Consider the following 26,802-nt stretch of genomic DNA (forward strand, 5'->3'; position numbering starts at 1 on the left):
TTAACGTAAAAAAAATTATTCTTTATTAAAATTTTATAATGCAGAAAATTCCCATTTCGCTGAAATGTTTTTAATAAATATCAGAAGGTTAATTGGACCAGACGATTTTAAAAACTATTAATAAAATTTCTTACTTAAAAATCGTCTGCATTTACTTTATTGTTTATTGAAGTTAGAAAAAAAAAAAAAAAAAAAAAAGGAAGAAAAAAAGTGCACGGAAACGAAAATGATATCATTGAAAAGGAGAAAGTTTGAATGTTAAGAGGGATAAAGGTATTTCTCATAGAATAATTTGCTTCGAAGTCACTGCAGGATAATGGTATAGTTTCAGCTAATCTTTAATTAATTGAATATTTAATTAACTTTTATACTTTGAAAAGTGGATTTAATTTTTCTCTTATCTTAAATGATAAGTATGCAAAGTGTGACTTATTTTTGCCCAATAGTTAAGAAAGATGTGTAACTCACTTATAAAAATACAAATAAGCATAGCTATAATGAATTCTATTCATATTCAGATTTCAACTTTTGATTTGTTTGAAGATAATGGAAAATGTTTAATTAAATTTTTGAAGATGGCCAACGTGTAGAGACACGCAAGTGTAATTTTTAAAATTCAAAATGCGAATTTTTTTCTGCAAATATAAATCTTTATGGGTGCAAATATACAAATGGTACAAAGATAATTCACTTATTGTACATTTTCTCTATGTATCCAAATATTTTTAAAGAATTTATAAGTAAAGAATCTTTTGAATAATAATAAAAATTGAAATGGTAATTTTAATATTTACCATAAATTTATTTTCATATTCCTTTAATATTTTTAAATGTATAACAGCCCTAAGGAATTCTTTTGAAAAAAAAATGCCTATAATTAAAAAGGAATATATTAATAGTACTTGAATTCCCCCAAGATGAAATTTCTGAAAACACATAACCAAAAAAACCTTAAGATTTATTATTCTTAGGATATATTTCAGAGTTTCTTAAGATTATTTCAAACATAACAAAAACATTTTAAAAAATATATTGTGGAAAAACAATAAAGTTTTATCGTTTTGGTGAGAAAAAATTAAACGAATGAATTTTGCTATTTAATAGAGGTAGAAATAATATTAATTAAGAGAGGAAGTTAAAAAATTTTTTGATTAATCTAGTTATTCGAATAATAAGATTTATTATTAAACGCTTATCAGTTGTATATTTTAACTTTTTCTCTGTTGCACTTTTTTAAACGAGTGAGAATGGTCTCCCCTAAACTTTCTAGCATACATTTTAATAAAGTAAGTATAATCTCACTTATCTCAGAGAATAATAGAATTAGACAGAATTTGTCTTGCATGGCATTGGTGTACGATAATTAAGAAATATTAACCTTTGGCGTGAATTTAATATTTTTTCTGAAACTGTGTAATCCTTGGAGAGTATTTTTGACGATAAATATAAGGCATGCGGTTAATAGTACCCGAAAATAAAATTTTGTGTTCTAGACGCGTTTATCCCAATAAATTGTAACAAAAATTTGACGCAAAAGTACACTTATATTCACAAAATCCCATATCAAATATGACATATTTAAGTCATTGAGTTTTTGAATTAAAGCGTTTATATATTTCTGAAAAGACAGACGGAAAGTCTCTTGTTGGATTTGGTATAAAATTTGATAAATGTCTATTCTATAAACATTAAATATGCACATTGAATTGTATCTATAGAGCTCTCTGTGTTTTATGGTTATCGTGTTTAACTTAAGTTCGAACAGCAGGACAAGCAGAGCCTGACTAAGGCAGGGGCAGTTGCCCTGGGCCCCACATCAGAGCCCCCCCCCCAAATCGAATAGAAAGTTTATTTTACGTTTCCTTCTTTAATGAACTTTTTTAAACAAAATATTTTGTCAGATTGCATTTTAAATTGAATGACTTTATGTGGCACTTCGAGTGAAGACTAAGAGTATTTTTAGTTTTAACTTTAAATAGCATTTTGAATTAATTAACGAAAAATACCATTGACAAGTTCTATGATGGTTTTCATTACTAAAGTAGTGAAGCAGAGCCCCCCCCCCCAATAAGTTTTTACCCCGGACCCCAATTACACTAAGTCAGGCCCTCAGGACAAACAAATCTTCCTTCGAATGGAATTTGCTCAAAATGAGACACATATCTACAAATTTGGTACTAATACTGTATAAAATTTTTTATCCTTCAAGCTCAAAGCGTTTTAGTGTTATCTTTGTCAAAAACAGATAAACATTTTTTTTTTTTTTTTTTTTTTTAAACTCAAGATAGCATAAAGCGTGGAGATTCATTAAAATCTCGAGTTCGAATTATTTGACGATTACAATACTTCTCTATACTGCGAATACGAAAATGTAAAAATAAGTTTATTTCATTTTCTCCAATTAGATAATGATAGATTTTTCCCACTGCAAATTATATTTAGCTTCAGAAAATGAATTTGTCACTCAGTTAAGTTAAATCAATTACATTTTTAGAAAAGGGCATATTTTCACTCTTGAAAATTTGAAATATTATCTTCTTTAAATATAGATATCCTTTATATATCAATACATGTTATGCATAACATATTAATAACTACAATCATTAATTGTTTCAGGAAATTTTAGAACCGTTACAATCATATGATATTAACACAAAATATTAATTCCTTGAAAAATGATTGAGAACGTTTCATCGTTTGAAACCGTAAATTTTTTTTTTTTTTTAATTTTCTTCAGCATCAACTATTTTAAAAAACATCAAACACGTTCACTAATAAATATGTAAATGCATCACATCCCCTATAAAAATTTGGACTTATTTTTGAAATTAAAAATGAGCTCGCCATAAGTGCTCAGATTTTTAGCTTCACAGTTCCCCTTATAAACATCCTGTGCTTCGTACTATAGTAAAGGAAATCGGTATTTGTGTACTGTTCGTCAAAGGATTCTGAGACGACCACATTTCGACGACTCCATCTCATTAAGGGGTGAGACGCGGAAAGATAAGTGCATTTCCGTGCTCCCTTTGACCTATTTCACCTATTAGATACTAGTAAATGTAAACATCTCCTCCTTTCATATTTCCTTTCACCCCTATTTTGGTGAATTAAACGCATCCTAACGCATGCGCAAAAGCGCGGAGGGTTTTACAATATGTTGCTGAACAGTATCAACAGCATACTGTTGGCAAACGAATTAACAAGAAGCCTATTATCGGGCGATTTTTGGGATCAATTAATCACTGGCAAACAATTAAATATCAGAAAACCGAATATGTAATTTGGACAACATTTGTTTCTGCTAATTAAAAACTAAATTTAACTCCGAACCACAGTTGTAACCACAAGATCATATACCAAACTTTTATTTATTTTAATCGATGAATATTTTGAGTATCGCGTTTACAAGAATGCTAAAATACAGACTTATAGACGGTCAACCCTTTGACAGAATTGTTTTAAAATTTCATAAGAATCTCGACTCTCTATTTGGCTATGAAAACTCTAAACCAAATTTCATTTTGTTTTCAAATTTTATTTATTAATTTTTACATAAATGATTTAACAGATAAATGATCAACCCATTTTCGGATCTTTTTCAAATGATGCACACCTAAATTTTAATGTTAAAACTGTGTATCAAATATATTTGCCTTGATCTTTGTGTTTTGTTGTTTTCCTGTTCACATGTATTTGGATAATCGGATAAATAGATTCTTCTAAAAAGATCTCATTCAAAAATTGATAGAAATCATAATTCTTCAGATTTATTGTTAAGTCCATATATTCAATTTCATCCTTCCACATCGAAATGTTTTTGAACTATTGTGTTCAGAGACCGACATAATTTCAAAAATTGTGTTTTTCGAGCTGGGGATTTCTGAAACGTGAAGATAAGTCAAAAGATCGAATTCGATTTTTTTTTTTTTTTTGATGATTACAATATTTTCTCTATATATACTTCATAAAGTAAAAAGAAGGTTAAATATTTTTGAAGAGCCACATATATTTTTAATATTTCTGTAATTACATTTTATGTTTTTTTTGGTATGTTATCGCTAGAAAAATGTATACAGTTTTAACTTTTATGAGAATTTCTCTTTCCAAGTAAAATGCACATTTTTTTTTTCGTGAAATGCTTGGTAAGTGAGAGACAAAGACAAATGAAACAATTGATGTTCAGTTCAGCCATTATGGGGGACGTATAAGGAAAAAAGAAAAATATATATATTTCGAAGAACGGTAGTGTAGAAGACGTTGTGCTTACAAAGGAAAAATATTATATATTAACTTAAATTATTAAAATAAATAATATATTTGAAATATATGCTATATAATATATAATATATATGCTATGCTCAGAAATTTCAAGGCGTTTAGAAGCATATAGAAAAATTAATATATTATATTTAGATTTTTGGTTGATTTCCCAAAAAGAACTAACGTTGAAATTAAAGAGGCTACTCATAAATTTAGAAAATACTATTCAGAGGTATTAAATTTGAATTAGGTGACGAAATGGTACATTTTAAATAATTTTTGTCACGAGGTCTCGAAACAAATGAAGAAGCAATATCGCTTGTAAGGGATTCTTATAAACAGATGCCTGATCATGTAGTACATTGAAATTCCCCAAATGCAAGATAGCTCTGAAAATTTCAAAAGCATTATGATCACAAATGCAGGTGACAAACGAAGTTTTTCGGAACTGAAGCTACTGAGAAAACAGTTCTAGATCATTGATGAAAAACACCTGAGCTCCTTATCTGTTACGACCAGAAAAACATGATGTATTAGGACAAAAATATTTATAAATATTAGGACGCATTTTAATAAAATTTATATTTAAAAGATAAGGAAAGATGCATTATGAAATTGTATTTATTATAATGTAAATTAAAATGTAAAATATTTACAAAATAAAACTTTTATTTTGCAAAATACTTGCTTTTATAATTTTACAAAATAAAACATTTTTTTTAATTTAAAAAAGTATGATCCTCTAATAAAATTTTATTTAAATTGCCTTTAAAAGTGCCAAAATCTTTTTTGCTATTTTGTTTAAAATTAGATAATTTTGTTATTTCGGTTTGTTATATATTGTCTTATTTAAAAAACTTTTTTTAAATAAAAAAAATATTTTAAGAAATCAATAATTTTATACGATTAATAAAATTAATTAAAAAATAAATTACCATTTTAATAATAATAAAAAATAACTTATATTTAAAATAAATTACTTATTAATTAAGAGAATGAAGGAAATTTAATTATTTATAATATACATTTCTATTAAAAAATTAACATATGAATATGAAATTAAGGTATAAAATACATTGGTTTTGAGAGTTAAGAAAGGGGGAGGAGGTAAGATTAAGTTGTTTATAGGCCTGTACTATGCTTAACATGGCTCTGCTTCTTGAGTATGAAAAATACATATTTGCAATGTGTCTGTGAACAGTATAACTGAACACGTTTTGATCTAGACCGAAGAAATTTGGTATATGGCCTTAGAAACAAATTTATACATTTCTTTCAAATTTCGAATGAAATCCATTCAGAGGAATTCTCTCTGCCATGTTGTCCGAATACAAATTAATATCATAACTATAAAACGAAGAGAATTAAATAGATAAAACTTAGTACACAGAATTAATATGTAATGTGTAGATATGTGTCAAAATTGGAACCGAGTTCGTCAAGAGGTTGAGCATCTGTACTTTTGAAAGAATATAAATACGATAAATTAGGAACATAATGACTAAGGTAAAAGAAACCTGATTCACACTTTTAGCATTTAAATTGTAGATCCTTATCAGATTTTTAGCCACATAATTCAAAAAGTTGACTCCTGTCGATACCAGCATTCATATGTATGTAAATTTCATGACTTATAAAAGCAATAAGCTAAATAAAGGACATTTAATATATAATCTTGTAATTACAATTGTTGTCCTGTGTCAAATTTTAATTTCAACCAGATCAAAAAGTAAGGCGTCCAAGATACATTTTCAATTTCCTTGTATTTGTGCATTTACCCTTTAGGGGGTTTGAGATGCGCGAGGATAGAACCTGGGACCTTGTGGTTCGCAGTCCAGTAACATAACCATTATGCAAAAGAAATTGCCTGTGCTGCGTAGTTGTTAACTGGCTTATATGCTATCCAATTCACCACAACCCCATTCCAAAACTTAATCGCACTCTTATAAGCTCTTTTAAAATTATTGTTTACAAATGACATCGAGTAATAATAAATTGTTCTGGTTTTCTTTTCTGTATTGCAAAGCAGATAACTCTCACAATTCGAATTCTCTAAGCATTCGCGGCGTTATCCGAGGTCCACAGTTTTCTGCGGGAGGGAAAAAGATAAAACCTTTATTTGAGAGTTTTCGAGAAAATTTCGGAGACACCAGTCCCTCTTTTGTCGCAAAAGAACTTTTCTAATGTCTATTGTCATGACATTAAAGTCTCTTCTAAAAATAAAGTTTCTGATTTATCTTTTACATGGAAGCTGTCTTTTGCAGAACTGTAACTTTTTTTTCTTGTTTTTCATTAGCGCCTTTGGTCATTAGCTCGTTGCTGAGATTAACGGTTATTAAAAATTTTATTCGAATATTCTGTTTTAACTTGGTTTTAAAAGCTTTCTCAGCAAAATATTTTTAAACTTCACATTTTGATAAACATATAACTATTTAAGGAGCCTTGTTATGTTCATTTCATAATGGATTTCCTATTTTTTGTCGATTTCTCTTGCAATACATCAAGAGTAAGAGCAGAGTATAAAATTGAGCGCACTTAAAAATTTTTCGGCATGATGCACTACAAAATTTCAAAATTTTTATTGAAAGTACTCCTTACTAAAACCCATGCAATATAGAGATGCATAATCCACGATTTTTTTAATAACAAATAATATTGCTATTGTTATTTTTAAATATGCGTTCCAAATATCTGTTATTTCAATCATATTATTAATTAAAAATTATTACTTAATATTAAATATAAAATTTATTAATTGTAATTTATACTTAATTTACTAATTTAATTAACGTGTGAAAGAATTAATTTATCTGTTTCAGTTTACTTCTTAAATTTTTTTTTCTCAAAACTATTTATTCAATTTATTTATTAGAGTGAACCATTTTCTGGAAAAGATGAGTTAAAAATATATATCATTTCTTTAAAATGTTTACTTTAGTCCGATATTCTACCAATAGATGGCGCCAGCAGTAAACAGAGCTCATGTAATCAAAGTCAATCATGTCACAAGCAATTAAAAATGATCTGTATGGAATAGTGCATCATCAAATACGAATATCGGTCACTCCCGTAAAGTGGAGCAGTGACTTCGCACTTTCCGGTGAAATGACCGCTCCGATAAATTTCAGTGATATGCAATTCAATGATACGATACGATAATTCCAATAACCGGTCCGTTCACATTTCAATCCAATCACAGATTTCTTTCGAGAGCTTCCATTGGACAGATCGTATCGATTGTTACTTTCCAGTGAAGTCACCGCTCCGACAAATTTCAGTGATATCGTATCGATTGTTACTTTCTATCGTGATCCAAAACCTGTAATCGAAATATCATCAATAAGATCGTATCAAGGATTTGAATCACACCCCTCTTTGAAAAGTATTGATCACTTGTATTTGTGACTTTTTGATATTGGTTACGTAATAACCGCTCTGAAAATATTCGTCATAAGAATGAAATTATTAGTAGCAACAATTAAAGCTACTTGCATTTCGCTTTAACATTGAAATTTGAAAAATATGCTTTTAATATTTTTGAAACTAATTAAAAATAGAAAAAAATTATGCGGAAGAACATAGACATATCATTAAAAAGAATTTTGCTAGAAATTTTTTGTTAGATAATATAAAAATCAATTTCATGTTGTAATATTTTAGGAATTACCAGGAAAAACGGCATTTCGCTTAGTTATTGAAAATTTTAGAAAGTAATATTTTTGACACACATTCACACCTTCCTTAATATATGCATTCCAAGTTTGGTAAACTGATAGCTGTGTATTAAATAAGGTATTCTGTAATGCGCACACTTACTCTAACACACAGACACACGCACATTCATCTTTATTATTCGTATAGATTATAGAGAGTTTCACATTTGTAAAGTAATCACAAATTAAGTAGAATTTGTAATCACCAATTAACTAGATTTTAGAGCACCGCTTCGTCCCCTTGCACCCGCCCCCGTCCTCTTCTGCAGAGGCTATGGGAAATTCCTTTACCACAGCAGCAGGACTCAGAACTAATACCGAAATATAATTATTAATTTTAAATTTGCAATGTAATTAGCAAATTTTGCAGTGTGTCCAGAAATTATTTATTGCTTCAAAGGAAAGCCCATCTCCATTCTTCTTAGATGAAAAGTGTGTTTTTTATTTTATTAAATACAAATGTCTTTAAAAACAGAAAATAATTAATCATTAGGGAACTAGACATTTATTTTACATGAAACAAAACTATAATTGGATTATTTATTTGCATTTAATGAACATGGGCATTTATTTGAACAATACATGTATTGCCGACGTGTACAGATTGAGTAGCTATTATACGACTAAACTCGTAAAATTACTAGTAAATAAAACGGAATTGCCATGTGTTTGAATTTCTTCTGAAGTTATACATAAAATAAATATTGTAAGTAATTTAATAATGGTAATTCATGTTTTAAATATTCTGTCACAGTTGCGTACTTTTTATTTTTATTTTTAAACGTTATATTAAAGATTTCTCATCTAAATATTCAGAAGAATTATTTCACATTTTATCTATGTGAACATCTTCATTTAAATTTCAATTTTGGTTAATTTATAAATAATTATTTAGTATATAAATAAATACTTTTATTTAATGACACCTTATTTTAATAGCATGTATTTTATTTACATATTATTTTTTCTTTAAGCATTATCAACTTGAAATATGTACAATGAATTATGCGACACGTTTTCTCTCTAGGGGGGGGGGGTGTTATTTATTTATCCGCTTCTTATTTCTGCATTTTTATAGCAAATTTAATAAATAACTTACTTATTTGAAATTTTTTCCAAAGATGTCAAATGTAACTAATCTGAAAGTAGACATGTCAAGAATTATTCAATGACTTATGTGCCATTTTATTATATTTGTGTATTATTGATTTTTATTTATTTATTTATTTTTTTTTTGCTGCATTTTGTAAACTAATTTTTACTACGTTTCATTCTTATGATTCATTTTTTTTTTCTTTTTGAAACCAGTTGTACAATACAGTTCTTTCCAGATTTGATTAATAATTGCTCTTGTGATTTTAAATGAATTGAAAAAAAAAATCATTTTATATTCTAAATGCAACTTAAATGTAAATAATGTAAAAACATGGATAAAATTAATGAGAGTAAAATATCATGCTTGGAATGATATGGAAAACTAAATCTGTTACATTGTTAGAATAGAACTTCCTTCTGTGGTTTCCAAAATCAATCCTTATTTTTAAAGTATTATCTTAATATGTCTTATCTTTAATAATAATTAAGCATTTACTTGAAACATTGTTTGACAGATTTTTTCTAAAAAATCTACTTCTAGATTTTATGTTTCAGAAGTAAATATTTAGTACCATTTTTACTGTCATTTTTGATCAAGTGAAACATCTTGTTATTTTACCTCATGAATAATTATACCTATAAGTTATCAGTCTTTAACTATTAGTCTCAATTAGCATAAGTTTTTCAGTATAGTGTTTTTAATTTGATTCCTTTAGTATATTAATAGTTAGTTAATGATTTTTGAGATGTTTGTTTTGTTTTAGTTGGACAGTAGATTTCATTGCGCATTAATAGTATTGTATTGCAGTTATTTCTGACTCATCTTTGATAAAATCACTAGTTCACACATTTCAATTATAATTTTTTTTAACTATTTATATTAACCTTTTATCAAATTTTGGTATAACCTTTGTGCTATCAACCTGAAATAATTATCAAAATAAGAACTTAATTTCTTATTTTTTTCAGAGAATTTGCAAATTGCTTTGGAATTAAAATATGAATACTGTTGAAAAAAAGCCAAAAGGTGTAAAATTGTGGAAGAAACAGGTGAATATCTTTTTTTGTAAATTCTATGATTATTAATATCTTGTTTTAACAAAAAATTTATTGGATATAAATATACTAGAATGTTTTTTTATTTATATTATTAAACATAGAATCTTTTTTATGTTTAAAAAAAATCAACTTCTAAATTTCTATCTTTGATGTTCTGAAATTTCTGTAAACACATGATAGCAGTGGTAGGTGCTGAGATAATTGTAGATATAGTTTAAAATCGCAGAAAAAAATTCTTATACTGTTACAATAAATTATTAACATTTCTAAAAATGTAAGATGATTAAAGATACACAAACTTTGTTTTATGAACACTTCCCATAATGAGTGATTCATATAACAAGAAAAACAAACATAAAAAAAATTTGTTAAATGAGCAATGTTTCACAGAAAGGGTGGTAAAAAAGTATCGTAGCATCACATGCTAGATTTGGCCTGTATCAATCTCTATTAAGGGTTTGTTTGAAGAGAACTCTTACCAGGAAGAAATTTTGGCTAGATAGAATTATCCAATGTGACTTAGGGGTTTGAGTAAATGTCTGTGATGCTTTAATTGACAAGATTGAGTCTCTAGCTAAGGTTATGTGGATAACAATCACATAGATTAACTCAGGGAAGTTTTATGGATTTACTTTATTATCTAAATTTCCTTGCATGAGGAACCAACATTTGTATTCTTTTTAGATACACATGGTCAAATTTTGCCTTAGGACAGGCGTACTTTTTTGCTAAATTGAAAACAAAAACAAACAAACAAGTGTAATATTCCATCTACTGGAAAAACGAATTTGATGTCTGTAATTAAACTCATATTGAGCAATTCTAACCTTTTTATTTTTATCAAATTAATTACCAATATGAAGTTTTCATCTAAATGCAAATTAAAAATAAGTAACATTTAATTCTATTCAATTTGGGGGGAAAATTTGGCAGTTGAGACTGTCACACATAATCTAATTACTTGTAAATATTAATTGATTTTGCATAATTTAATTAAATTCAAAGAGTATCATATAGTTAATATTAAAAATGAATTTGATATGTTACAGATTGGATAAATCAGTTTGTAGTGAAAGAAATCTATAGTAAATGAAGAAACTTTTGTTTAAAAAAGCATTAACACTATTAATACATCACTTCAACTGTTCATCTTGTAAATTACATTTTTAATCAGTTCAAATTTGAGCTCATTTGCTGATTGCGTTTCCAGATTTTTAACATTAATGATAATTATTATGATTAGAGTAATAAGTATAAAAAAATATATGACCATTCAATTTAATATGCATTTTTGAATCTGAATATGTATCTGAATCTTCATAAATTTATATTGCAGTTTTTTTTATTCACATTTTTATCTCTTTTTTACAGAAAGCTCAAAAGCAGGGATCTGAAAATGCCAATTTAAAAGTAAAATTGAGCGTGGATGATGAAGTAAGTTTTACTAAATCAGAAATGAACCAAGACACTTCATTAAAATTGCCAAAGAAAAGGAAACATGATAGAAGTATAAATGGAGAAGATTCCATAGATATGAACAGCAATGAATCTTCGAAAAATCAGAGTTTTCAAGGAGGAAAGAAGAAAAAAGTTGAAAATGAAACTTTACAAAACAGTGCATCAGTAAAATCTATCTTGAAGAAAAGGCAAAGTGAATCAAATGATTCAAATCAGAAGAAAAAAGTTAAAGTTGAAGGTTTGACTAATAAGGAAAGAAAACTGCTTCATCTAAACAAAAAGAAGAAAGTAAAGGAGTCAAATAATGTAAATGATAGTGCAGCCAAAATTGATGAAGCAATGAAAAAAGGGAATCTAACTAAAAAAGAATGGAAAGAGTTGAAAAAGCAAAAGAAGAAGTTGAAAATGGAAAAGAAAGGAAAAGGAGAACATTTTGAACTTACACAAACTTTAAAAAATTTATGGGAAGACTTAAGAAGGTTTGTTAAGTTTTCTCTTTTTTTCTAAAATCTCTGTTGCTGAACTTATTGACAGTTTGAATTTTAAAAATAAATTCATATGTTATCTAAATGTCATTTTTAGCAGAATAAATAATCAAAGTGACATTTGAATGTATTTTTTAAATATTTATATCTTAATTTATTAATATCTGTAAGTATTCTCATGAATTGCTCACACAATCATGAGATTGAATTTTATTTATTTCATTGTGTGCCCATGTATTTATATTCAAAAACAAAATGTTCATTTGTAACATTAAAAAAAATTAATATTTCAACCATTTTCAATAGACATTACAATTTCCTGTTTACAATTTTCTCACATAGGACAATTTTAACATACTTCCCTTTTAGTTAATGGAAATACTGAGAGTGAACCTATATTTATATATACATACATATATAAGGGATTTAAAATTATTCAAAATACAAAGTTGCATAATTTTGCTATAATATACAAGTATTTTTTCACTAATATATTAATGCAAAATATTAATATATAAATGTAAATATTTTACAATACATATAACTGTTACAATAGTTCTAAAATTATTTTACTTATATAGTAGCATTTTATATGTATATATTAGAGCAGATTGCTTGTATATTTTAGTAATATCATGTAACTGTTCTTAGAATAATTTTAATTCGCATTGTAATGACTCTCATTTTTTTAAAGATGATATATATTTTTTTATTTATATTGTTTAAAATTAATCCATTTTAATTTTAAAGGGAAGACTGTAAACCAGAGAAAAAGAGTCAGTTATTGAAACAAGCTTGTGATCTTTTAAAAGGTCGTGTAAAAGAGGTGAGTTTTTTAAAAATGATCGTTGCAAAATAATCTTTATTTAATTATTTGTGTATCATTTCTAACATTTTGTTTCTTTTTATATATTTTGTGCACTTTAAAATAAATCTTTTTTTAAATTATTTTTTGAAGATACAATTTCTTCAGTAATATTTCTTGAAATTTTTATTAGGATATTTATCACTTTCATATAAAACAATTTATTAAAGCTCTGTCTTTTGGTTTTATAGGTACTTTTCTGTGAATTATAATAAGTACCAAATTTGTGAAGTAAAACAACTATATATATCAATATAAATCTCCTGCAAATAGATTTTATTAATATTTATTCTATCTAAATATAGAAGTCTGTATATAGGAGATATAATGAAAGTTTGAGATTTTTATTGCATTTTGCTACAATTGACACATTTTTATCACTTTCATTTTAAAATAAATAAAAAGACATTTCACTAACATTTTTGTATACTAATATTACATATGAGTTAGAGACAAGTACCATGCTGAGAAAGTGTATCATTTAAAAAGATAAATAAAATTTAAAGCCATTTTTTTTAATTACTTTGCCTTAATGTTAACTATTTAGCAATTTTTTTCCATTATTAAATTGGAGGATATCATCTGTTTTAGAATGCAGTGCCAGTTTTAATCAGTTTAGAATTTGTAATATACTTGAAATTCTTCTGATTTCTATTTTTTATATTAATTTATAATGATTAATAAGTGATTATTTTTTCTTGATAGAGGACAGTCACATATATACCATGTAGGGCACAAATATCTCCATGAAAATATCTGGTTTACCAAAAGTTTTTTTTAGTTTATTCTAAAAATTCATTGCTCACTTTTTGAATTTTATGTTCATATTATTTTTATCAAAGATGTTAAAAGAGGCTTTTAAAAATTTATTTATTTATTTATCTTAATCACTTTCTGTTTTATAACTTTTTCATCTTTCATAAAATGATTGCAAAATTAATTTATTTTCCCATCAAAATCCAAAATACCATTATCTGGTATTTTTTGGCACCTTAAAAATTTCCTCACAGTGTCTATCTAATATTTAATTATTTTATGCAGGGATGTCAGAACAATTAATTAATTAAGAATTAAGATATATATATTTTTGATAGAATTTTCTTTATTATGACAGATTTTATTTTGCATAGTGTATTTGAAATTAAGTTTTTTGACAGATAGCAAATTTAGTTTTTTTTTTATTGTTATAATATTTATAAAATGTGTACAATTATTATCTTTCAAAAAATATAAATGCAATTTTATTTTGCATTCAAAATTTCTATATTCCTCCAGTAATTAGTTATTTTAAAAAATTTTATAATAGCTAAACAAATATTCCTCTAATGTTTTTTAGTTCACATTTGCTCACGATACCGTTCGTGTTTTGGAATGCATTTTATCTGAAGGTGCTGAAACACATCGCACACTTTTATTTGAAGAGCTTAAAAGTATGTTTGCCAGATTCTAATTCATTATCATTTTTTTATTCTTATACTTTTTTAAAGATTATAATTATTATTTTAATTGGTAGTAATTCCTTTAGTTAAAATTTTTTTTTATAATTTATGAATTAAATTAAGAACCATATGAACATTTTTTTTTGTTATAATTTCTTGTACTATATAAAAAGTTACTGCACTTTTGAACATATATGAGGCCTATATTAAATTTATCTAATTTGGTTTGCAGATTTCTGTTTTTCTTTAAAATTTTTCTCTGAATCTTTTGCTTCCATTTTTTAATAAAAATATTAGTTTTGCAAACAATTTTTATATTGATCTATTAAACCTGAAGAGTATTTTTTCATTTCATTTAATTAATATATTACAATTATTTCCATCCTTTAAAAAAATTCTATAATTTTGAAAATTTGTGTAATTTTTTACATTAATTATTTATCCCAGAATTAATACCATTGCCTTTAGATCTGCTGTTTTAATTGATCAAATAACAGTTATCAGGCTTTTTTTTGTGTATGAAATCCCAAATTAACAAAACAAGTATATTTTATCTCTGTATTGTCCATTTTCGTATTATACATATTATAAACTTTATTCTTTTTGACTTCACATGGCATTTCTTGTGCATCTCATTTATCTTCTAGTTATTAGAAATGTTATTTCTTTAAAAAAAGTAAGAAAAAAAGTATTTTTAAATATCTTACTCAATTGTATTTTGTAATTAAAATGTAATAATTGAATATTAATGAACATCAAAATCTTTGAAGCAGGTATTTTGCCCTAATATTATTAATTGAAATTCATTGTTATACTGATTGTAATGGATAAAATAAAAATTATTATTAATGTTTAAATTCTACATGTATATTTATGATGGTTTGTATAGATTGGATATTGTAATGTCCGTTACAAAAAGAAAAAGAATATTCAGTCATTATGAAAAATATTCTTTTGCTGTGATATCTTTCCTTGTTATTTAATTTGTGTTAAAATCTAGATATGAAAAGTAGTTATTTATATTTTAAGTATTAAGAGCATGTATTCTTATTTTTTGATGTTTTGGAAGCTCCTTTCAATTGTAATGATCTCAAGCGTTTTACATTTAACAGGAAATACTTGACTACATTTTGTTAAAATAACTATCAACTGGTACAAAATTATACTTGAAATGAGATGTTACTTACCTACATATGGAGGGATGAGGGGGGTTAATTTTAATGTTTTAATAAGAATTAAAACATTCTCATTTGTTAAGATCAGGTTTGAAAAAAAAATAGGCTTTGTTTGTTTAATAATAGATTTGATTGCAATTTTTTTTTTACCATTTGTTTGTAATGAAAAGTAGTGTTTTATGTTTTTTTCTTTTCCTGTACAAATTGTTTTTGTCATTTTTTTAAAAAGTGCATTATTTTTAGTAAACTGTTTTGTTAGGAGACTGATTTGTTTTAACTTGGAAATTGTGGTGCTGAAAGTGGTATCTGATGCACCCTCCCATTTTTTAAAATAAATTTTTTGTCTATAGATAGGAATATAAGAAAGAAACATTTTTGTCGATAAAAGATGCATCATTCCTTTCCTCTCTATTATTATTGCTATTATTATCATTGAGTAAAGCTGTATTAATGAAAAGGAGTGAAAAATTACTGAAATATAAGTGATAGTTTTTTTAATTTTTAGCATAATTGTTTTTCATGACAAAAAAATAAAATAAGTATAGTCATTTTAGTATAATTCTCTTTCTATTATTCACAGAGCAATGATTTTTTAAATTTTACTTTGGATTATTTATTGAAGATAATTATGATTATAATATTAATTTTATGTTATAGATTGAATGATAGTTTGATGATTTGCATGTATATTGTATAGTTTGAAACGATTTACAACTTTTAGATGAAGACAATATTTAATCAATTAATATTATTATTTTTAGATGATATTATTCCATTATCAATGTCTAAATATGGAAAGTTTTTTGTTCAGAAACTCTTGAAGTATGGGTAAGTTTTTTGTGACTAAAGTATTTTGATTTAATTCATAATGTTTGAGATTTCATGCAGTTCATTAAATTGATATGAACTTTTTTAATTGCTATTATTATTCAAGTTTCAATTTCATTATTTCATAAACATACAACTTATTGAATAACATTTTTTTTTTGTTTAAAAAAATTAATTATAAAAAATTTGCCATGTAGGATTTGTAAATTTAATTATAAAAAATAGTTTTAAAAAAGTACTTACTGTAGAATGATTTTTAAAGATTTTTTTACATATTGTTTGACTATTATACCATTTTTTAAAATCATTCTTTCTTTCTAATTCCTTATCAATATCATCTATAAATTTCATTTTGTTCTAAAAAAAAGCAAATACTTAAACAGTTTGAGTATATTCATATTAGAGAATGTGAAAAAAAGAATGTATATGTTCATGAAAAGAATGTTACTACCCAGATCTGCCCAATATGAAACCATTTTTGCTTTGTTAGAAAGTGCTTTTCATCATTTCTTTGCTGTGTCGTATGATTTCCCTAAAAATAATGAAGGACACAATTTTCTTACCTTTCTTTTTGGAATTCATAAAAGAAAGGCACCTTAAGTCATGGGAATTCAATTTTGTTAAAACATCAGTTAAAAAAACACTACAAAATATGGGGAAAATTGGTGGCTGGATTTCATTATATGAAAGTAAAGTTTTATAATATATTGAATAATATTCAAATGCCATTCAAAGTCAGTGTTCTGTAAAATGTTTCATTTATGGAAGCTCATAAATGAAAACCCTTGTGTATTAAAATAGCTGAAACATTTTTCTATTTTGAATAAATAAATCTATCTTAGTTTTATGCTAAAATAATTATTAATGTGAAATATTACAATTAAAATTTACTCTTTTTGATTCTGAAAGTCTGGATAAACTAGTAATCATGCATCTGTAAATACACTATCTAAATTATATGGTATATAAATAATTATGCAAAATTTTTTTTAAAAAAAAAATTTATCTAATTGGCACTTTTGTAAATTTCAGATCCAAGCAGCAAAAAGAACATGTAATGAAGGCTTTTCATGGAAAAGTTGTAAAATTGATTAGACATACAGTAAGTTTATTTGTTCATCAAGTGACAAAAACAAAACAAAAAAACTTTCATGATCTTTTTTAAAAATAAACAAATAATGTTCCAACTTTTGAAGGTTTAATTCAACACATTGCTGTGAATGAGATTGATGATGTTGGCCTTTAAAAATATTTATCTTTCACAGTGAATTAGAATATATATTGTATGTTTATTTTTTCTTTTATGTATTTTTATATAATACAGTTGAACTTCCATTTTATATTCTAATCAGTGGGATAATTGTATTAAATAATACAAAATATTTCTGTATTGGTAATCCTATTTCTTAACACTTACTTAGGTAGCTGCAGATGTTGTAGAATTAGCTTTTAATGAATGTGCAAATGCTGCTCAGAGATTTGAATTAGTTCAAGAATTTTATGGTCCTACCTTCAAATTTTTCAAAGTATGTATTCTATATTTATACAATTTTGAAATATTTTAGTAAATAAAAATCGTAAACTTAAATTTGTTTTTTATTTGAATTAGACTAATGAAGTTTCATCTTTGAGTGAACTTCTTGAAAAAGATCCAAGCCAAAAACCATCAATTATTAAACATATGAAAGAAGAGTTGACAAAAGTGCTGGATAAGTAAGTTCTATGCATAGTAATAAAATATTAGTGCATGTGTATATGTGTATTGATTCTTTTGTCTTTAGACAAAAAAAAAAAAAAAAAAAATGTTTTTAAATATTTTTAAAACTATATAGATCAGTGATAAAACACAGTATTGTGCATCATATCCTGTGGCAGTTCATGATTCATGCTGACCCAGCTTCAAAATCAGAAATAATTGAAGCTGTTAGAGACGTGATACCTGAAATTCTACATTCTAAAGATGGTTCCAGAGTTGGAATGCATTGTGTTTGGTATGGCACTTTAAAGGTTAGTACAATGTTATATTTATTATTAGGAATGATATAATGAATATTTTATTAATATTGTAAAGAGTAATGAGAAAATTAATATTGAAATATGATTTATTGTAATAAGTTTGGGGTATTTAAATTCATAGATATGTTGTAAATTATCATTCTGTAAAAATTTAGCTTTATAACATTTCAAATTTTTTATAAAAAGTCACAAGAAATAAAAAAAATTAATTATTATATTGTAATAAAAAATTAAGGATTTTATATCAAACTTAATACTTAAACATGTTCTATTTTAAAATTTTAATTTTTTTGAATTATATGTAACAAGAACATAAAAAACTTACAAAGTACAATTTTGTGGTGTTATTAAATTTTTCCAATTGTAATTTTCTATTTTCCAATAACAGTGAATATTTGTAATCTAATAATTTTACAAGTTGAGTTTTTTTTTTTTTTTGGAAAGGGAGGGCAGAAAGCGAAAACTTCTTCTTATAAGTGCTTAGAAAAAGTTAGACCATTCTATGTTTAGATTTCACTACGAATTCAGTTTTTATTGTTTAAAAAAAAAGGACTTTTAAGCTTGGATGTCAGAAAAAACAAATTATATTAGATTTGTTCTTATTAGATTGCTGCATTAATGGTATAAATGAAGATATATTTGTATCTAAACTGTTAAATTGTATTAATTCTTTGTTTAATGAGAACTCTGCATAATTCAGAAAATTTAATAAGGATTAACTTTTACATGTATTTTTACATGTGATAATTTTTATTTCAGGATCGAAAAGTTATCATTAAAAGTATGAAAACTTTTGTTGCAAAAATTGCCATGGAAGAGCATGGACATATGGTTTTACTGGCTTTGTTTGATTGCTTTGATGATACTGTTTTCTTAGATAAGCATATTATTAAGGTAAATATATGAACAATTATGTTATTTTCAGATTTAGGATCATTGTTTATATTTTTATAATATACCCAAGTTATTGTATAATAAGCATCTGATTTTAAATATTTTCCGATCTTATATGCAAGTATTGGAATTTTAAGTATTTGGGGAATTTTCATGTATGTAAATATTTGTGTTTGAATTTTATTTTTGTTTTGGACTATTATTTTCTCTTTAAGGAATTATAATTTTAAAGAGGGAGGGATAACTGATATTGTATTATCAGGTGTCTTTTTACTGTTAAAAATTTGTTGAAAAAAAATTAAATAAATAACGACAAGGATTTAGACTAAAACATTTTTTTAAAAAAATCCATCAACGTTTTTTTTATATGTATAAATTTATCTACAAGAAATAATTGGATATTATAACTTTCAATGCTTTAAGTAATAACAAATACATAAGACATTTGGAATATTTCTAGAAAATATTTATTTTAAATTATTTGATAATTTAAGTTAAAATTTGCATTAATAATCTGTAAATTAAGTAATTAATGTGTACTTCAAGTTTCTTGTAGTTAATCACATTATTATCGAATGATTCTAATATTTATTTGATTTGATAAATGTAGTTAAGATTTTGTATGTTGGTAAAATCTGTTTTCCTGTCAATTAGCTTTAAAAAAATTATATGTTTGTATTTTTATATTTTTTTTTCTCTGTATCATGCTTGTGTGCTAATCAAATACAGTGCATATTCTCATCTGAAATGTACGGTACTATAATAATTTGGGAAATTTGTTGGTTGATTTTCTCTTCTATCTAAATAGATTATACATTCTGTTTTTTGATTTAACTAATGTAATAAAAAATAGGATAATATAATAAACTTTGAGTTGAAATTATAATTTTTTTGATTCTAAAGATTTTGTTTCTATTAAAAGGTTGAGAAAAGATAATAATTTAATGTTTCTGCAATGCTTGGATAAAATATTAATAGTTACTTCTTTTGTTACTAATTCCTACAGATGCACACACATGCCCACACACGCAATTTTAATTCTTAATGTGATCAATATTTTTTTTATTTGAAATATATTAAAAATTAATACCAGATAAGTTTTCTGAAGTGACTAAAGTTTATAAATGGTAATTATTGTAGATGAAGAAATTCGATTTGGTTCTTATTTTATTATTTAATTATTATACATGACTAAATTACTTGTTGACTGACAGTTTCTATATATTCTATATACTATATTATGGGCATTAAATGGATGTAATAATCTGGCAATAAATGTGATTGTATATTGACATGCACCTTAAAAAAGAAATTTTTCCTCATATATTAAGAATTAAATATATTATTGAAATGTCTTACAGGAACTTGTTAGCCGTATACTTGAGTTATCACAAAATAAAGACAAAGAGAAAAATGACTTGCAAAAAAATGATCCTTTACTCGAATTTCTGCAGAATGCCCATGTGAAGAAAGTTCTGATATATTTGTTAAATCCAAGAGATCCTCATTATATTCATCCTGATGTAATTAATATATTGAAACAGGGTGATAATAATGAAACAAGGTAAGATGGTATAGTTTATTTCTTCTTTTTTCTGCAATTAATGTATTTTGATGTTCAGAATAAGTAATCAAATTGCAGCAATAATTTGATTGTAAAGGAGAAAATTTTTTAATAAATTTGAACGAAGTTTAAAATTTATACGAAAAATTAAATGAGATTCAAACCTCTTGTCTCAATAATGTTTTAAGCTTGATTCATTTGATCTGTATTTAAAAAAAATTTACTCGTAATTATAAAGCAAATTATTGATCACATAATATGATTCAGGATTTCATTGTTAAGCGCACAAAATAAGCACACAATGTGAATTATAAACCCATTAATTGAAACAATAAATATTATTGAAAAATATATAGAAAAATATTTTTAAAAGGCATTAAAGTGAATACATTATATAAAAATAAGATTTTTTTAGTGCTAAAAGAAACACTTTCAAAATATATTGATGGGCTTCAAAGTTTGGAACTCATGAGATTCTGTAGAGACGACGCTATTCCTGAATTCCTTTGAAGAATTAATTTGACCTATCTTCTATCAAAAGTTTTTCCCCTCTTTCCTTAGAAAATTTATAAGACATCTCTCACTCAGGGATTACTAGAATTTTGACTTATAGGGGGTAAACAAGTTATAATTACTATAAAGATTGGCATGAAGTTGCTAGAGATTACTGATTAATGAAAAATGAGCTACAGTAACAGCTAATTGTTGATATCTGCTATAAGAAGAAGTTATACGAGTATATTATTATTATTATTATACCCGTATATTTTGTAGACTAATGAAATAATTTGATTGCTTGTTGTGTCTTCATTTCATTTTTGTGTAGTTTATTCCTTGCGAGTGGATATTGGGGTGAGAAACATTATAGTATTCATCTACTATCAGTAGGAAAATAGATTTTAAATAGAAAGAAAATAAAAATTCCTGGTGTTTTAAAAAAATCCTTGTTTTTATTATTCTTGTTAAGTTTTCTAATAAATAATTTAATATAAACAAATGAGATTGTATTAACTTTATTATAAACAAAAAAATTACTTATTTTGAAATTGTCTCCATATTGTTAATATATTTTTTGTAAGTATAATAGTGTTGTTATTTTATAAATAGCATGTGTGACAAAGGTGAAACTTGGAAGTTTCGCTAAGAGATGCTTTTAATTCCAGTTAAATCTCATAAGAAAACATTTGGTGTAGAAAATGCATTTTGTAAACAATTCTTTTTGAAATTTACTTGTAGACAAAGTTTCAAAAGTATTAATTGATATTTTGGTATTTTTATTCTCTTATTCTGGTTTTAATTATAAACTCACTGCACAAATGTATTGTAGCATTTATGCACTTTTTTTTTTTTCATTTGGGCTTAAAAAATATTTTCCTTTTTTCTGATATTTGGATTTTATACTGGACATCTAACTTGATTGAATGATTTTATGTTTTAGTAAAAAAGATCCTGAATTTCGACAGGCAGAATTAAAAGCTATTATAGCTGGACCACTTTTAAATCTAATTGAATCTAATATTCAAAAGTTTTATACAGACAATGCATTTTGTCTGTTTACATTGGTTATCCTGCAGCACACTGTGGGTAAGATGAAATTTAATATTTTGTTTTGATTTTTTGACTAAATCAATTTTAAACTTTTTTAATAAATGATATATCTATTATTTAGGTAACAGAAGAACTGCATTTAAGGCAATAGCTGACTTGGTTGTAGAGCCTTATACTACCGAAAACAAGAATACTCATCCAATCGAGCATTCTGGGTCTCATTTCATGTATAAACAGCTCATCATTCATGATAAAGATGAATCACAGGATGATGGTAAGAATATTGAAATCAAGATAAATAACCATAGATAATTCAGACTGAGCAATGAAAAAAATATTTTTAATTAATGCTACATCATATGAAAATTAAAACTTTTTGATAGCATAGAATAGATTTAAATCTGATTTATCTACCAGATTTTATTGGATGCATTTTTTAATTTTGGCTTGAATTTGGGATGTTAATTTCTTGGCAACAAGTCATGGATTGATTGAATTTACTATTTGACAATTTTCAATTGAAATCTGCTTTAGTGGTTATTTGTTTTTCTTACTGCCATAGATATCAAATCACTAGTGTCAAGATACAAATTGGCAACTAAGGCAAACACTTCAGCGAAGCATTTGCTGAAGAAATGTTTGAAAAACTACTCTATTAAATTGTTTGGGTTGCTGCCATATTGGTGACAAATTCAAAGGGATATCAAAATAGATTTCAATCCAATATTTTTTTTACAGTTGTTAATTATGTTTCTTTTAAAATAAAGGGGCTTACATATGTTCTTTAACATGGTCACTGTCAGTGACATGCTGCAACTTTTATATAATTAGTTGACAATAATGATATTAAAATGTTAAGATTTTAAAAAAAAATTCAAATAAAATTTCACTGCTGTTTTCTGGTGAACGTTTTTCTAACTTAATGTAATTGCAAATGTAAAATGTGCGTTAAAAAGAGTGCATTGTTTTTGAATTGATGCAATTCAGTGCTACATCTTACTTTTTGATTCCTCGGAGTAATTGATTCCTCTGCATTAAAACAGATTAAGAAATTGTAATTTTTCTACTTTTTTAGTTTGCTAAATTGTCTATAAATAAATATATGAAGGGCTATTGATAAGTAACAATGCCATAATCTGCATTCTAAATATATAAATCAGTCATTGTAATTTCATGACCCAATTAGCTAAAATTAATTAACTGGGAATTATAGTTAATCTTCAGATGGAAATATTTTCAAAACCTTAAATTATCCTTTTTCATTATTTTTTTAACAGCTTTCGAGAACTTATATGGAATTGTTTTCTAGAATATATTTGCTCAATATTATTTCTTTTCTCCATTGGTAAATCCAATGGTAATTAAGGGAATCACATTTTTTTTTAATTAATTTCTCTTGAAGAAACATATTTTTAGTTTATGGTCAGTGCTTTTCACTTAATTAGGTATTGACAATACTTGAAATTTTGTTCATGAAATCATGTTGTTAATGTAATTGCTGTATTTTTATTTGATTGGAGCTATTATTATTTAAATGTTACAAAATAGTGAATGAGATTTTGTAAACAGGTATATTTAAATAAAAATCCAAATTCAGTGATATTAAGCCTAAATTGAAGAATATTTGAGTAAAAGTGCTTTTAATTTTTCCAATCACTTGTTAATTATTTACTAATTTTTTTTGATTCTATGACATTTAATTATTTTGAATACTTTCATTGCATTAAAAAATTTAAATAAGAACAAGTTAAATTTAACATTGTCTTTTTATAGTTAAATTTAGTGAAGTTTTGATTGAGACTGTACCAAAATTGGTATTTAAGTCATGGATGGAATGCAACCGAGGAGCTTTCTTACTGGTCAGGTAAATATCTAATATATTTAAATTGTTTTGGTTTTGATTATATTTTATTTGGGATGCCTTTATTGTAAGTATTTCTATATCGAGATCATTTTATTGTTATATAAAAACTTTCATTTAAATGATCCTTTGATTATATGCTATCTTAAAAAAAATATTCCATGCAAAATATTTTTTATTCATTTAATCAGAAATGTGACTATTTCGGAACCTTCATTATTATTTTACTTGGATATCCTGTATCCAGTCTGATTTCAAATATCTGTTGGTAACTTTAAAATATTTTAAAATTCTTTTGAAAAGTTTGTATATATTGTAATGTTTTGAATTTTAAATTATTACTAGCCAATTTTCATGACCAGCCTGATACATTGGAATATTGATTATATTTCATTTTATTAGATCATTTAGGTGTCATTTCATGTTCATAATTCTGCCAAATTGTCAAATGTTAAAACAATGTTAATTTAACAGTCTTTTTTATATTCCACTCATTGTGTACATGAGTGGAATATAAAGAACCTTTCTAATGGGGACCAGTATTATGACATCATAGTGCTATATTTTAATATTTAGTTTTTGTGTTCAATATCAATGCATGATCCCAATGTGTAACATCATATATATTTCATAAATGGATAGCATGCATGAAAGGATAGCATGATATTTTAAAAAACAAATTAATCCTTAAAAGGCAGCTAAAATTTTTAATATTTAAAAATTAATTAATTAAAAAAACTTTCATTAAATATCTACAAATAAAAAGCAAACCAAACAAACAAAAAAGCTGGTGTGAAGAAATATTTTTGTAAACAAAAGTTATCAACTAAAATAAAAATCTCTTCATTCTATAAACTTAAGTAGAAAAACTTATTTTTGAAAAGGTATAATCTACAACTGCAAGCAAGAGAACATCTAATAGTAAAGTAATATATAAAAGGAGGAAAACATAATATAATTAAATGATTTGATGTATCATTAAAATTAGATTTAATGTCATTATAGCATTGGAAAGTATTTTTGCAAATTATATGAAAAAATATTTTTTTAAATGTGCTAAAATTGGAGGGAAAAAAATTTACAGCAAATATATTGACATCATTAAAGAAATAATTTTAAACCTTAGAATTATTATTATTTGTTTTATTATTATTGTGTTATATTATTTTTGGAAGTTACCAAGAAAAAATGCCTGAATTTCAGTTAACTTTTAATCACATTTTTTGAAATCATCCTGAGGTCAAGTTGAATTCTCGATCTTGTAAGTGTGTTAAATTCTGTGCCCAGCTATCTGTGGTAATTCTGTACCCAACAGTCTGTATCCTGCAGAATGCTGACAGACAGGGGCTTTTATTATCAATAGAAAAAGAAATGTGTATTAATTATCAGTCTTCATGATAAGAAAATTTAGTTGATATTCTATATATGTATGAAACCAAAATTAATTTGACATTGGATGCTTTACTGATTACTCAAGTTACTAGTTGGAAAATATTTTTCTTGCCCTCCAAACAATAAAATGTGTTTAACAAACTATTAATAAACATGCACAACTTACATGCTATTGTAGGATATATATATATATATATATATATATATATATGGTAGGGGGTCCTTTCAATGCATCTTGTTTCAGCCTTCATAACATTGAGGTATCTCCATTTATATAGATGGGTTCTTCCTTAGAAATCTCTGATAATTCCTTATCATTTTAAAATGTTGGAATCAGAATGTGCGTTTTATATTGTGTTTTGATAATCGATATTAAAATTTATTTTTTATGTACCAATAAACATTTATTTCATTTTTTATTTAAATAAATTTCATTATAATTTTCTGGAAATACAGATTCTTCAATAAAAAAATAATTTTGTTTTTTTAATTTATTTAATTTAAGAATTGCAGAAAGAGAATGCAAGTAGTTAATTTATAAGTTAATGAAATTCAATTTTGTTATAATTTTCTTTGCTAAAATTTTCTGTGTGACAATAGATTTTTAGTTTGATTTAAATGAAAGCTTATTAATTTAATTTGTTATTATTATTTTAGCTTGCTAGAAACAGAAATACCATCTGTTGTTCAAAGAATTAAGGAAGAATTATCTGGATGCAAGAAATATTTATCCAAGAAGCCTTACAAAGGAGCTGAAATACTAATTAAAAAACTTAAATAACTTGTAAATATTAGTATCTAATTAAATGATTTTACAAAATTCTTGTTTTTTTATTTTAGTTTTAATTTTACATTTGCTGTAAATAATCATACACTAGCATATATAAGTTACCCTTGTCTTTGTCACCATTTTACTATAACCACAAAGGGAGAGAAAGATGCCCATATATGCTATTAATTCCATTCATCTTTGAGAACTAGATATTATTGTTAGGATAGATAGTATTGCAGATGTCTCATAGTGGGTTGTGATAATGTTTAAGAAAGATTTACCTGCTGTCTTTGAAGTATGCTTAGTCATTGATGACAGTGTTCAGTCCCATATGAGGGTGGCAATACACTTTTTTATATAAAGCTTTGATTGGGAAAC

The 26,802-nt window shown here is 25.4% G+C and overlaps 1 protein-coding gene across 1 annotated transcript; it reads left to right on the forward strand.

The window, feature by feature from the left end:
* The first annotated feature begins 8,562 nt into the window (after window positions 1-8,562).
* LOC129976602 (pumilio homolog 3-like) lies at window positions 8,563-26,472 on the forward strand. The gene is made up of 16 exons (XM_056090245.1): window positions 8,563-8,679; window positions 10,038-10,118; window positions 11,499-12,064; window positions 12,821-12,896; window positions 14,272-14,365; window positions 16,311-16,377; window positions 17,410-17,479; window positions 17,799-17,903; window positions 17,987-18,090; window positions 18,210-18,384; window positions 19,153-19,287; window positions 20,649-20,851; window positions 22,290-22,435; window positions 22,521-22,673; window positions 24,173-24,263; window positions 26,310-26,472. Exons 2-16 carry the CDS (start codon window positions 10,068-10,070, stop codon window positions 26,431-26,433), a joined length of 2,160 nt encoding a protein of 719 aa, XP_055946220.1. The 5' UTR covers window positions 8,563-8,679; window positions 10,038-10,067; the 3' UTR covers window positions 26,434-26,472.
* The last annotated feature ends 330 nt before the right edge of the window (window positions 26,473-26,802 follow it).

The sequence above is a fragment of the Argiope bruennichi genome, chromosome 7 (assembly GCF_947563725.1).
Source record: "Argiope bruennichi chromosome 7, qqArgBrue1.1, whole genome shotgun sequence".
NCBI lineage: Eukaryota > Metazoa > Arthropoda > Arachnida > Araneae > Araneidae > Argiope > Argiope bruennichi.

Bases quoted from the DNA above. Each gene is read 5' to 3' on its own strand.
- LOC129976602 (XM_056090245.1), top strand. From the start codon at position 10,068: ATGAATACTGTTGAAAAAAAGCCAAAAGGTGTAAAATTGTGGAAGAAA. The intron at 18,385-19,152 runs GTTAGTACAATG...TTTTTATTTCAG, and splicing joins TTTGGTATGGCACTTTAAAG to GATCGAAAAGTTATCATTAA. The intron at 24,264-26,309 runs GTAAATATCTAA...TTATTATTTTAG, and splicing joins GGAGCTTTCTTACTGGTCAG to CTTGCTAGAAACAGAAATAC.